This window comes from Psammomys obesus, unplaced genomic scaffold (genome assembly GCF_907164565.1).
Source record: "Psammomys obesus unplaced genomic scaffold, mPsaObe1.curated_primary_1811, whole genome shotgun sequence".
NCBI classification, from domain to species: Eukaryota; Metazoa; Chordata; class Mammalia; order Rodentia; family Muridae; genus Psammomys; species Psammomys obesus.
Genome location: NW_026585580.1, coordinates 3,286,419 through 3,301,394, shown reverse-complemented (window position 1 = coordinate 3,301,394; position 14,976 = coordinate 3,286,419). Strand labels below are relative to the sequence as shown.

General features: G+C 38.7%; 1 protein-coding gene across 1 annotated transcript in view; it reads left to right on the top strand.

Annotated features, from left to right (window-relative positions):
- The window catches only part of Col19a1 (collagen type XIX alpha 1 chain), a 305,509-nt gene that overhangs the window by 60,836 nt on the left and 229,697 nt on the right, over positions 1 to 14,976 (top strand). The window contains 2 exon segments of the mRNA XM_055608122.1: positions 2,941 to 2,985; positions 5,715 to 5,759. Coding sequence (XP_055464097.1) covers positions 2,941 to 2,985; positions 5,715 to 5,759 — 90 coding nt within the window.

Below are 14,976 nucleotides of genomic sequence, written 5' to 3'. Positions count from 1 at the left end.
TGTGTGTGTGTGTGTGTGTGTGTGTGTGTGTGTGTGTGTGTGTGTGTTGTGGCTCTGTTTTCTGTTCTGTGTGGGGCCATTTCTGACATAATATGCTGTTTTGAAAACCACAGTTTAAGAGATAGTTTGCCTGGCCAGTGTATACCCAGAAATCTGGAAACTCCAGACTATTGCTTAATGGTTTACTGGGTGCCTTGATAGTCACCCAAATGGGTGTCATGTATAAGATCTAGAAGACCTTTTCCCCCCTTAATTTGAGATGTCATAAATAAGACTGGCTGAAGTTTAGGTTCAGGAAGCTTTAACTTATAAGCATACACGTGTGATTCTGTTTATTTGTATTCCAGAATGTGAATCAGACAGCAAAAGTTAATTAGAAGCTGATAATGGTACTTGGTGGTCATGGTGGATATGAATACAGTTTATACATTATTTTAATTTGGGGAGTGTGTATTCACACGTGAGCAGTGCTCATGTCCAGGTCACAAGACAAGGAGCTCACATCTTGATCCAAAGATAAAAGAGAAGTATATTATGCTTTCTTAAGGATGAGACTGGGAGAGAAAAAAAAAAAAAGCAGGAACTTAGAAACGTGCACACACTCTCGTGACCGTACACATATGTACACACACACACACACACACACACACACACACACACACACAAAATAAATAAAACAAGTAAGTGCTCTTAGTCTTGGGCAAGTACTGATTTTGTAGGTAGAACTGGGTTTACTCTGGCTGCTAGCCCTGGGCTTTGCTCCTATTTTTCAGAATAAGCACTAAGAGAACTGATGCCACCGACACAAATGTTTTAGATAAAGCTTTTACAGCGCTGACGCTTGTAATAGCATGTTTGGACGATGTCCTTTTTATGTTTTCATGGGAACCAGAATGGTCACACTCCTCTAATGGACTAAAGACAAGTAGGAGCGATTTCAAGTCTCTAAGTAGGGAAAGATGATAGATAAGTTACCGCTTGCCATAGGGAAACACGGTCTGTTAACTACCAGTCACAGAGTGTCAACTAAAGACACACCCGTGCCAGTACTCTGGGCATGTGATGTGTAAAAGTTGGCTGCCAGCAAAGGAAGAGAGGAAGATCCGTCATCACCCCTTTTTCTCCGAAATAGGCTGTTGGCAATGTAAATACCACATCATGGTACTTTAGTGGATTACATGCGGTATCTGGTTATCCTGAGTAACTTGCAATATGATATAAAATATTATATTGGCTCAACTGAGGAAAATAATCCACTTCTTAGGGACAAGTGGGCATACTTCAGTGATGACTAATAGAAGCTCCGTTTCCATAGAATGTTTCCTGGCGTCAGATACTTAACCTGATTTCCTTATCTCTTTATCAGATGCTACTGCAGCTTTCTGCTAGTCTTGCCTGGTGCCTCTGGGCAAGAACCATACTAACTTTCAAGTGATGGAAATGCTTGGTAGACTGATAATTTTGCCGTTTTTTGATGCTTCCACGTGTACTTACCTATCACAACCAAATTTTGCCTGTGCTATGACTACAGCACTTACCCTATAGAGTATTTTCATAATTTAATCTAAACAAAGAAAAATCTTAGTCCTTAAAATTACATGCATATGTGTGAGAGCACACTTCTGGTTAAAAAAGAGAAAAAAAAAAAAGAAACAGTAAAACTTTCCAAAAAAAATGTGTTCGTGAAAAAAATGAAAAGCTCAATATTTAGGTGTGTTCTTCTTCATGTACTTAAACTTCCTACAAATAACAATTAGAGATGATATTTGTGTTCTAGGTAATGCTTAAAACTGTTATTTCCTAAGGGGATTTTATAAATATTTTACAGAAGTAGAGCAGATCATAGCATTGTTCACTGCCCGAATCTGAACACTTGGGAGCCACAGTAAATCCCTAGAACCAAGTAAACGCCTGAGGGCCCTGAGAACGCGCACACTCCCCCTGGAGCACCTCCTTCTGGCTGGTGTGCTGTTCGCAGGACAGACTTGTCAAAGCGGTGACCAAGAATTCCAGTAATGGAACCTGATAGGCATCTGCTGAAAACATTTACGCCCATGACAGGAGCCAGACAAGTGGAAAGGGAATTGTTTTATACAGCCTTTGGTATGACTTCAGAACTGACCCCTCAGCAATCAGCAGATGTGGTTAAGGAAATCAACATGTCCACAATGTGACAACAATATGCATATATGCATATATGCTCTCTCATGCTATGTAAGAAGACACCTATAAACCACAATAAAATTGATTGCCAGGGATGATGTAGGGAGGCAGGAAATTGGTCACAGCTGAGTGGCAAGAGTTTGAAGCCTAGCCATTTTACAACCATCTACAGAAGATGATTCCGAGAAGAGTAACTCTCTGACAAGTTTATTCAGGAAACAAAGCCATTCCACATAAAAAAGCATTTACTAATGTGCCCAGAGGTTTCAAAGCAATGAAAGAGGAAGGAAGGAAGGAAGGAAGGAGGAGGGAGGGAGGGAAGGAGAGAAGAAGGAAGGAAGGAAGGAAGGAAGGAAGGAAGGAAGGAAAGAAAAAGAAAAAAGAAAGAAAGAGAGAGAGGGAGGGAGGAGAAAAAAGGAAGAGAAAGGGTTGGGGAGAAAGAGAACGAAAAGATTACTGAATAACAGGTGGAATACACAGGCTCTGAAATCATGAGCACTCACTCAACATCTCAGGCGATGCTGCAACTTAGATAACCCGGAGACTAGTACAACACCTCAGAGCCTCCATTCCTTTATCTTAAAAGTTGAGGTAATTGTCTTGGAGTTGTGACATGACAGAAAGTTGGAAGACCCTACACATGACAGATACCCTGAAGAAGGCTATCTTTCCTCCTAACAATAATACAGCCTTTTGTTTGTTTGTTTTTTTAGAGGTGGAGTGTCTTATTCAGTATCATTTGTGACTAAAGAGATTCATTTTGGTTACTCCTTTTAGGGTGAAAACGGCTTACATGATACTTCCGGCTTACCTGGTCAAAAGGTAATGGGTTTTTATAAATGTTTCCTACTAAGCTAATAAACCGGTCTTTTCAAGGAGAACTCAGAGATGTATTTTCTTGCTGGAGACCTCTCAAGGAAACATTTGTTACAGAGTGTCAGAAGCACGTCTCCCTGGAGAATCAGTACTGATGCTGAGGACCAGGAAGAGTTACAGCCGCACTAGAAAACGTTTTGACTGTTATCAATCAGAGTGAACAGCGGGACAGTGTTTTCTGCTGTCATTTCCTCTTTGCACACGTTGAGTTTCTCAGATTGGTTTAAGCAAAAATATTTGCAATGATGTGGAATATCCAACATTGCAAAAACGTTACCCTAAGCTCTTCAAGACACACCTTTCTGCTTTGGCCTGGCAGTGTAGATCAATCATCCTAGCTACACAGGAGGCTCAAGTAGGAATACTGCATGTCCACAACCTGCCAGCTTATAGAGTGAGCCTACGGCTAGCCTGGACAACCTGGCAAGAGCATGTCTCAAAGTGCAGAGTAAAAGGGGGCTGGAAATACAGATAGGTGCGGAGTGCTTTTCTTAGCCAGTGTGAAGCTGTAGATTCAATTCCTTGTACAAGAAAAAAAAAAAAAAAACAAAAACAAAACCCTGAGAATGTTGCATCATACTTACGACGAATGAGAAGTTTTCCACCATGTAGGGTGAGCCTCTCTGTGCCTGACATCTTTCTCCTCACCACAATGAACTTCCTCTGTATCCTTTGCTATCCATCCAAGGACTGCTTTCTCTGGGAACAAGCTCAACTGTCCATGCCAAGCATTCCTGGATGCACAGAACCTAATGTACTCCAGATTCCCAGAGGGAAGGGGAGCCACTTCATGTGGGACCAGCTGTCTTGGTACAGTCCAGACAACCTCACCAGGGGGGACAGCATCATTGATGCAAATTTAGATGTCCCCACCAAGCCAAACATACCATCCCTACATTCCGAGGAAGTGTCACCGGTTTTAATAACAAAATGTCTGAAGGTGCTATGCATCTAGGTTTATATGTATTTGTTTATATATGTGTGTGGAAATGTCATTTGAAAATACATGCTTTTATTTACAGTCACAGCTTTTAAGAAAGTTTCTTTACCTAGCTCCTTAGAGATCACAACATTGGCCTGGGAGCCATGAAAGGACACGTTTCTGGGTCTCCCCGCAGCAGTTCTTGACAAAACCAAAACCCACTGGTACAGCAAGTGCCGCATCTGCGAGCTGAGTTGCAAGCCAGGGGATGTGTGGATTTTTCTGCTGGGAAATAGTGTCGGACTTTCCAGCAGCTGTTTGTGGTGGCTGCGTCATGCTGACATCGTGGCCGAGGCGCTAGGGGCACTTAGCAGCTTCAATGTCAGCTTGAATTTCCAGATGGAGTTAAATTCTGTATTTTAGAAGGCACACTATTAAGAGAAGGGTAGACCCATGTACCTATGAACTAAACTGTTGTTTGATGATAGTGTTTTGAGGATAAATGAAGCAGAAAATATTTATTAATTGTGTTTCTATATACACACACACACAAACGCACACTTTTTATTTGAATGTTTGGATATGCCTATATACTCATAAATGATCTATGTACAGATAATAAGATCTCATATTTTAATCTATGTAATTGATGTTAAGTTTAATTATATCATGTGCCGCTCTGTGGAAGCATTACAGAAAAGCTGAGATCAGAAACTTTTCATCTCTAGCTAGGTCCGATGGCATGCATGTATTTGTTATCCCAGAAAATAGTGGTAATGGAGGCCAGAGGCTCCGCAGTTCAAGGCCATTGTGAGCTTTTAGAGCTTCGGTGACACTTCACCAGAACACAGAAATGACATGTGGCTTTGGGGGAAACCTCTAAAATGCATCATGGGCTCAAGGACAGTCTGATCAGCAAAAATAGCTTCTGAAAAGAACTTAAATAGAAAAATAAAAGAAACAAACAAAAATGTTGGTCTCTCATGTCTGTGCACTCAGAAAACACGGGCTGGATCCCGTATGCCATGGTTTCCAGTGAGTGCAGGGTAGATATGGCCCACCTCTAACCCCTCCCAGCTATGCAACCATAGGTCTCAGGCACGTAGGAGGCCCCAATGAGCGTTTACTAAATGTTTGTTACAATGTCATCAATCTATTTATGTTAAATTAGGCCAAAAATAAACTTAGGGATTTGAAAGTATTCAGCTGAGGGAAAGACACTTTTAGATTTATAGAACAGCACAGAGAACCGCTCCCATTTGTGGCTGTGAGTCACGTGAGCAGATCAGAGAGGAGCCTGGGGCTGCAGGCACGTGGGCTCAGGACTCCATGGGTCATTGCTAGCTCCACTCAGTATGAACCTCTCCTTAGACGCTCATGTAGAAGGTAGATTGCATAGGAGTCTGTGTCTTCGGGGTTAGTGAGATGCTACTGAGGACAAGAATGGCAGACTCAGTCCGTGCTTTGTAATTCGATTCTCAGTGCAAATCAAGATGGTAACATGCTCAGATGGCTTCTTTGTGGAATTCTTGGCTTTATGAGATGAGATTTTTCTAGAAGGCAGGAAAGTATTCAGAAAGCTGTTCCTTTAGAGTTTTGCACTATTCAGACTCTGTGTTGTTTAGTATTGTTTTAGAGCTTCATAGCACAAGAACTTATTTAAATCAATGATAATTTTTAATGTTAGCCATATCACTATTGTTATGAAAGTAAGTATTGTTCTTATTACTATAATCATGCTCTTCTTTTACAGGGAGAACAAGGACATGAAGGCATCAAAGGAGAAATTGGTGAAAAGGTAATTTTTTTTATTCATTTATAAGTAGGTATGCTCCTGAGATAGTTTAATGTGACATTTATCTTCTTTTGTATGTTCTATACAACATATGTAATACTTTTACAGTGATTCTAAAAATATTTGCATCAATTAGAGTAGTCAATGCATTGGCGATTGACAGAAATAGTTCTAAACTTACTTAGTGGTCAGGTACTTTTAGTTAAATTCCACTTATTTGTAAAAGATGCAAAAATGTATTGAGCGCTGTATATTTATGTTATGGTGTCATTGGTCCACTATGGATGATGTCTCTAACTAACAGTTTGCTAGCATGAACATTGGCTTATCATTGGATTTTTTTTCCTGAGGGGAAATTAAGGGGTAAGAAGAAAGAGCTAACTGGAACAGAAAAGCTACCACACACACTAAGATCAGAATTATTCCAAAGGTTTAATGGAAGGATGGTGAAAAGGTATGGGTGATGTATAAGATACTCACAAGACTTTTAAATGCCTGGGGTCATATTACAGAACACTTATTAATGCTACAGGTTACAGATACAAAGTCAGAGAAAACTGTGGGGAAGGCTTCGGACAGGGGCTAAAGGAAGGGCTTTTTCCAAGGCAGTTAGTCCCAAGTGTGGACCTTGGCAAGAAATACCCCATTCAGCCCTGAGCTCCTGCTGGATAAGCAAGCAGAGCCAGTCAGGTGGATGTAGCCCATGAACACGAGTACCCTGGGGCTCAAAGGAGGGTGGAAATTGGCAGACTGTGGTCCTTGAGGGGAGAAAAATGATGGATGTCATCACATCACCCTCTCAAAGTCTAGTTCTGCTGTATACAGCTTTCAGCAGTATTTTATTCCAAGAAGTAACTACTCAAATCATCTGATAGCTTTCAAAAAAATCAAGCATTCTTTTAAAATGTGTGTGGCTTCTGCAGGTGGAATAGATGACGTCACGCTGGCCAGCACTGCTTTTGTCTAGCTCTCTTGGCAGTGATCAGTTACTTGCCTCTATGAGCATCTTCTATAATTACAGGACAAATTACACATGTTGTAAGCTACATGATAATTACTTTTCCTCACTAAAGTGGGAGAGGGAAGGAAAGAGAAAGAAGAGAGCCATATAATAACCATACAATTGAGAAAATCCATTAAAATTATAACCATTTCCAAGGGTCTTTCAGAAATCTCTTGAATATTTTTTTTTTTTACTTTAGAATTATAGCTAATATCAGTCCATGTCCTTAGGTCTTATTTACATGTATTTTTGGTTAATTAGTGGTATTTTATCTGTAGAAATAAGTGAACCTAAGCAAGGCATAATATGCTTTCTATAATTTAGTCAACAATACCCATGGTTATTTTGCTATACTCTGAACATAGCTGGTACTTTGTGGTAATAAACAGATTCTCATAAACTGAATATGAGTGAACTACATCATGTGTATGTATCACAACGTGATAAGAAAATCCATTATTTTATATAATATATTTGTTAATCAAACCTATAAAAAGAACACACATTCAGTGAATTTTGCGCCTAAGATTTTTCTTCTGCTTCCTCATGTTTATTGACTGTTGCATTCAAGCAACCCCTTCTACCATAAGGAGTGAACAATTAGGGAACCTGCTTTAAATGTGTAGAAAGATATAAGCATCAAAGAGAAAAGACAGTGGCTTTGTTAAGAATTGTAGCCCTGATGGTTTGGAGTCATATTTTATATTCATGTAATCACCTTTATGCTTAGAAGGCCCTGCTTTGATTACTATTTACAATACATTAAATATTTTATTCTTTTCAGTATTGCAAGCTGAAAAAAAATCGCATGAATTATGTCTATATCTGTTCCATGAAACGTGTTTTTTCATATGATGAATAAATGAGGTCATGTGGTGGACAGTGGTTTTGAGATAAAGAAAGAAAACTATAAGAGCCCCCAATTTTGTGTGATAATATCAAGATTCATGGGTTACTCACAGTTCACTGCTTTCGGAACAAAATCAACCAGCTACACTTAAATTATAATTCCTTATGAAAGAATAAGCATAATTACTTGAACAATACCTTTCTTCTTAAAATCATATTTTTTCCTTTGCTATATTTAAAATTTGATGATTTTGAGTGACACAATACACTAATTGTAGACTAAATAATTCAGGAAGTTATGAGGAATTTCATATCTACCAAGGGCACATGATTTTGGACAAAAAATGATATTGACTGAAATAAAGCATAATGTGTGTTGATTTCCAAGTGTTTTTTACACAGGCAAGATCAAAAATCTGCTATTCAGCATAGCCAGAAATTAAGACATCAGCCTAATTTAGCTCATTAGAATGGCCAAGAGATGCCTCCAGAGTAAAATTTACAGATGTGCTTTTCTTAGTCCAAAGAATTTATCAAGTACAGACTTATCAAGTACAGATCTGTTTATCCCTTGGTATTTATGGGGGATTGGTTTCAAGACTCCCCTGAACATGTCAAAATCCTACAGACACTCAAGTGCCTTTTAGGAAAGGCTGTGTGCCCTATGGTTATTCTGTTGTATATTTTAATTGACTTTAAATTATTAATAGTACCTAATGCAAAACAAATGCTATGTATGTAGGTGTTATACCCTATTGGATGATGAAAAATAAAAAGCCCTCACTGTGTTTAGCACAGACACATACTTTTTAAGGTTTTTTTATTTTAATTTTAATTTTTAATATTGATTACAGTTTATTCACCCTCCATCCCAGCTATAGCCCCCTTCCTCATTCCCTCCCAATTCCACCCCGCCCACCTCTCCTCCCATGCCCCTCTTCAAGTCCACTAATAGGGGAGGTCTTCCTCCTCTTCCCTCTGACCCTAGCTTATCAGGTCTCATCAGGATTGGCTGCATTGTCTTCCTCTGTGGCCTGGCAAGGCTGTTCCCAGCACGGGGGGGGGGGGGGAGGGGGAAGTGATCAAAGAGCCAGCCACCTGAGTTCATGTCAGAGACAGTCCCTGTTCTCCTTACTAGGGAACCCACTTGGATACTGAGCTGCTATGAACTATATCTGTGCAGGGGTTCTAGGTTATCTCCATGCATGGTCCTTGGTTGGAGTATCAGTCTCAGAAAGGACCCCTGGGGCCATGTTTCTTGGTTCTATTGCTCTCCTTGTGGAGCTCCTGTCCCCTTCAGGTCTTTCTATACCCCCTTCTTTCGTAAGATTCCCTGCATCCTGCCCAAAGTTTGGCTATGAGCCTCAGCCTCTGCTTTGATACACTGCTAGGTAAAATCTTTCAGAGGCCCTCTGTGGTAGGCTTCTGTCCTGTTCCCTGTTTTCTTCCTCTTCTGATGTCCATCCCGTTTGCCTTTCTGAGTGAGAATTGATCCTTTTACCCAGGGTCCTCCTTCTTCCTTAACTTCTTTAGGTGTACAGTTTTAGTATATTTATTTTATATGTTTAATATCCACTTGAAAGTGAGCATATACTATGTGTGTCTTTCTGCTTCTGGGATACCTCAATCAAAATGATCTTTTCCAGACCCCACAATTTGCCTGCAAATTTCATGATTTCTTTGTTTTTAATTGCTAGGTAGTATTCCATTGTGTAAATGTACCACAATTTCTGTATCCATTCCTCTGTTGAGGGGCATCTGGGTTGTTTCCAGATTCTGGATGTTATGTGTAAAGCTGCTATGAACATGGTTGAGCAAATGTCCTTGCTGTATACTTGAGCATATTTTGGATAGATGCATAGGAGTGGTATTGCTGGATCTTGGGGTAGCACGATTCCTAATTGTCTGAGAAAGCGCCAGATTGACTTCCAAAGTGCTTGTACCAGTTTACATTCCCACCAGCAGTAGAGGAGGCTTCCCCTATATCCACATCCTCTCCAGCATGTATTGTCACTTGAGTTTTTTATTGTAGCCATTCTGATGGGTGTAAGGTGAAATTTCAGGGTTGTTTTGATTTGCATTTATCTAATGACTACGGATGTTGAACATTTCTTTAAATGTTTCTCTGCCATTCAATATTCCTCTATTGAGAATTCTGTTTAGCTCTGTACCCCATTTTTTAATTTAATTATTTTTTTTGATTACTTGATTTGTTGCTTTTTAACTTCTTAAGTTCTTTATCTATACTGGATATTAGCCCTCCATTGGATATAGGGTTGCTGAAGATCCTTTCCCAGTCTGTAGGCTGTGGTTTTGCTCTGATGTCAGTGTCATTTGCTTTACAGAAGCTTTGCAGTTTCTTGAGGTCACATTTATTGAATGTTGATATTAGAGCCTGTGCTGTTGGTGTTCTGTGGAGGACGTTGTCTCCTTGGCTGACGAGTTCAAGGCTCTTCCCCATTTTTAATTCTAACAGATTTGGTGTGGCCCGTTTTATGTTGAGGTCTTTTGTCCATTTGGATTTTAGTTTTGTGCAGGGTGATAAGTATGCATCTATTTGCATTTTTCTACATGTAGATATCCAGTTAGACTAGAACCATTTGCTGAAGATGCTATCTTTTTTTCCCATTGTATGGTTTTGGCATCTTTGTAAAAACTTAGGTCTCCATAAGCATGTGGGTTTACTTCTGGGTCTTCTATTAGATTCCATTGATCGACCAGCCTGTTTCTATGCCAGGACCACGCAGTTTTTACTACTGTTGCTCTATAGTACAGCTTGAGATCAGGGATGGAGATACCTCCAGAAGAACCTTTATTGTACAGGATTGTTTTAGCTATTCTGGATTTCTTGTTATTCCATATGAAATTGAGAATTTTTCTTTCCAGCTCTGTAAAGAATTATGTTGGCAATTTGATGGCAATTGCATTGAATCTGCTTTTGGTTTGATGGGGCCATTTTTACTGTGTTAATCCTGCCAAGCCATATTTTTCCTGATTTATTACCTAAAAGGCAGTTGGTTTTGATTTATTCATGAGTTGATATTGACCATGGGCATATAGTAAGTACCTAAAGACTTTCAGCTACTTTCAGCATTCTTGCCTGGGAGAAAGACTGAGCCAGGGAGGTGCAGACAGCATGGAGCACTTGAAGCATCTTGTAGTCTTGAGTGTCCATGAGGAGCAGGTTATGGAGACTCATGTTGACACTTATGGAAATGACCCATTTTCACTATGCTATTTATCAATGTTTTCTCCCACTCTATGTCAGGCTAATAACAATAAAGAAACCACAAAGTAACAATTGCACATGGCTCACAGTTTCTTAAACCCATCGCTGGAAAACTAGACCTTGTGAAGGGCTAGATATGTGACTTTAATTATCCTGCTGTGGCCAGAGCCCTCGTTGCATACTAAAATTCCACAAGATATATGTTTGTGAGAAAATTATGTTTATTACCCAACTATTCCCCTGGCTTTATAATGTTGCACATATTTTTTACTGTAGAGTGTCTGCTGGATATTTCATTGAGTCCTGTTTCTAGTTGGTTACTTTAAATACACAATATTTAATTATATGAAATGTGTTAAAGTCAAATGAGTAAAATTACAAAAAAAAAATGTATTTTTGAAATACCATACTAGAAAGCTGTATGGTAGTATTTATAATAAAGTTGTGTATCTAAACATTTGTATTCTTTAATCAACAATCCACACCAGGCAATTTTCAGATGATATAATTCAAATTTTCAGGTGCCAGCTTAAAATGCAGTGTGTGTGTGTCTGTGTGTGTGTGTGGTGTTCCTCTTGCTACTTTTATTAATACGGAGGTCACTTGCATTAGTTACACGTGCAGCAAGGTTTTTTCTGGTAATTTTTTTATTTTAATTTTTTATTAATTACACTTAATTTACTTTGTATCCCCCCTGTAGATCCCTCCCTCCTCCCCTCCCAATCCCTATCTTCCTCCTCCTTCTCCACTCATGCCCCTCCCCAAGTCCACTGGTAGGGGAGGTCTTCTTTTCCTTCCCTCTGACCCTAGTCTGTTAGGTTGCTTTTGTGGTTTCAACAGAAGGGATGGCCAGTACTTCCTAGAAAATACCTCTACACAGGTATTTGAATTAGTCATTCATGTTGAGTTTTAATCAGGTGAAAATGCAGTATTTGATCCATTCTTGCTGTTCTTTTGATTTGTATGTGTAGAATTAAAATGTAAGAGTATTTTCAGATATTATGTCTTACATGTAATAATGATGTGTAAACACAAAACTAATAAGTGTGGTGGGCGATGTAGTTGGTAGAATTTTGTTCATTTATTTCTGACAGATTGTGAAATTTATTTAACTTATAAACAAACCTAAGAGATGAGACAATATTTTTATACCAGTAGCACAAAAAGTTGTCCCTTTTGAATAAATAACTGAAACGTTGGACTTCTATTTATTCAAAAGGGACAACTTTTTGTGCTACTGGTATAAAAATATTGTCTCATCTCTTAGGTTTGTTTATAAGTTAAATCAATTTCATATGAAGAAATGGGAAAACGCTAGATTTCACGAGAAATGGAACACAAATGAGATAAACTGTCTTACCTTTAAATCAATAGTTGTTCTCATTCTTTCATAACCTGAAGTACCTTCGTTATCCTTAGTAGTGTTTAAAACTATAAAGAATATACTTCCGAACTTGATTGACAGCACTACTTTATATGTAAAACCATTACACAAAAATAAAACTCATTGCAAAAGTGACAGAAAAGAAGGATTCATCAACTATATCAATGAATTATGTTCCACTTCTATCTAGTATCATATGCTTTTTAATTTTAGTTACAATAAAACTGTTAGAATAAATGGAAAATGCAAGTCTGAAATGAAACATGTTTTCAGAATTTTACTATTAAGGCTTTCTTGACAATTATGCTTAACCTTAATATTCAGAACTAAGGCAAAGGTTGCTAAATCCTATTATTACAACGAGCCACTCTGCCACCGTCACTACAAAGCGACTGTCAACCTGTCGCCTGACCTCCTGTGAATTCTCCCGGGGTTCACTTGGCGGAACTTCCCTGAACCTTAGCCTGATATAGAATTATTTCATTTTGCCCTGATAACATGTGCAAAACTTCTCAAACTTTTAGTCAGGGCTCACGTGTTTCATTTGACAGCTGACTTGAAAAATGAAGAGAACAGATGGGAGTAGAATAACTGTAATTTCAAAAATCAGAGCAATTTATGCGTGGCCACTGAAAATTAGTATGGGAGTAACCATGCCAATTTTCAATTATCCACGGTGACAGGCAGTTGGAACTCAGGAATGGCAGTGCCAAGTCAGAGGCTTACCATTGGTACAGATTGTATGCTACTTCCCCAGCCCTTACAGTGCTATTGGATAAATACTAACATGATGTGTCCTCAACCTTTTTCACTCCTTAGTAGTTACAGAAAATAGAATATTAAAGAGAGATGCATATATATACAAATAAGAATAATTTTTACAAACATTCAATGAACATACATTGTTTCACTATGTGACTACATATTATTTTATTTAATGATTCCCTTTTGGAAATGTGTCTTTTCTATGTGTGCTTGGTGACTTTGTGAGGGTTGCTTTGCTGAAGACTAAGTAACTATGTAAGTGGTGATGTAAGAGACCACTCAGAGTCTTGTCAGGGCCTGGATGTGAAGGGCAAGAGCAAAAGGGCAGGACCTGGAGGATGATGGGTTACTGCACAGGAAAAAGTTTATGTATCGGAATCGAAGCATGATCCTTGAAAGGAAACATTCTGAACAGGATATGGGCCGAAAGAAAAGAATGGACACACTTATAGAAAATTGGGAATATCTTATAGGTCCTAAGGACTGTCAATCTAAAGCCAGTAGTATCTCACTTTTAAGAAATTTCTGCTAAGGCTTATAACAAGACAAAATTGTCACCATTATTACTTAACAGTGCCCTGCAGTTTTTTGAGCAACGTCAATTTTACTTGTAAGCTACAACTGAAATCTACCTGTTTCTCTACATCTGCCTGAACAGCACCAAACCCTAAGCACTCATGAGCCACATCTTCCTCTCACATCCACTCTCCACACGTATGGCCAGATGGATCTTTAAAAGCTAATTACATAGGCTCCCGTTTTTAAAATGTTCTCATTAGGTTGAAGTCCAACCCCTAATACATTCTATAAACCCTTGTGGGGTCTGACCTGCTCTTTATCCCTGGAACCCTTATCTCCTCACATCCCACTCTGTTTTTTTTTTCTTTCAGTTCTTTTATCTCACTGGATTTTTCCATCCACTGATATCTCTATTTTGTTTCCTGTTGCTGTAGTAAAATCCTCTGACAAAAGCAACTTAGGGGAGAAGGGTTTATTTGGTTCAAAATTCCAGGTTACAGTCCATCACTGTATGGGAAAGCAAGCCAGTAAGAACTTGAAGATGCCAGTCATATTTCATCCACAGTCAAGGGCAGAGGGCAGTGGATTAATGCAACACACCTGTGTTCATGCCACTCTCTCCTTTTCATTAAGCTCACGATCTCCTCCATAGGGAATGAGTCACTCCTGATGGGCAGGGCTTCCTCCCTCAATGAACGTAACCGAATAAACCTGGCATAGGCATGCCCACAAGCCAACTTGATCTAGCCAGTCTCTCACTGAGATTTCTTCTCCAGGTTATTCTATATTGTGTGAAACTAACAATTAAAATGAACCATCACAATTACTGTACTTCTACTCTGTCATTGTACCTTGAAGAGTTAATTTTTCCTGCTGTCATAATTTCTAATTAAACTTTTAACACTGAAATTCATCTGTAATTGCTTATCACAGTTTACAATTGTAACTTTCCTGGCATGTGATTTTTTTTTCTTTATACTCACTTCCTCTTAGTCAAATAGAAATTCTGTGACAGAAGATATCAGCCTACAGTTTTGTTTTTATCTCTAACACCTTACATAATGCTTAGTGCATAAAAGAACTTAATTAATGCATTCATTACCACCAGGAAATAGTGTGGACAAGGTTTAGTGTTTCCTTTTCATCTTGTCAAAAAGTATGTGGTAAATATTTTGATGCATTCAATATCCTGTTTCAAACTCCTGCTATTTAACTTGTGAGGAAGAGTTACATGTATACAGCACATGCACATACTCATTAATTTATATATGTATCGTTACTATACCTGCACCTTAATGAAGAATACATTGATTAAAATATTTCAACTTTATTATTTATAAATTACATTTTTAGCAGGCAGTATCTAGCTCTATATCTGTCACAACTACTCAATGCATTTACTACCAGATACGACACTGTCTTTTAAAGTTAGTGGTAATATTAAAAATTAGCTGCTGACTCCCGTGCTGTC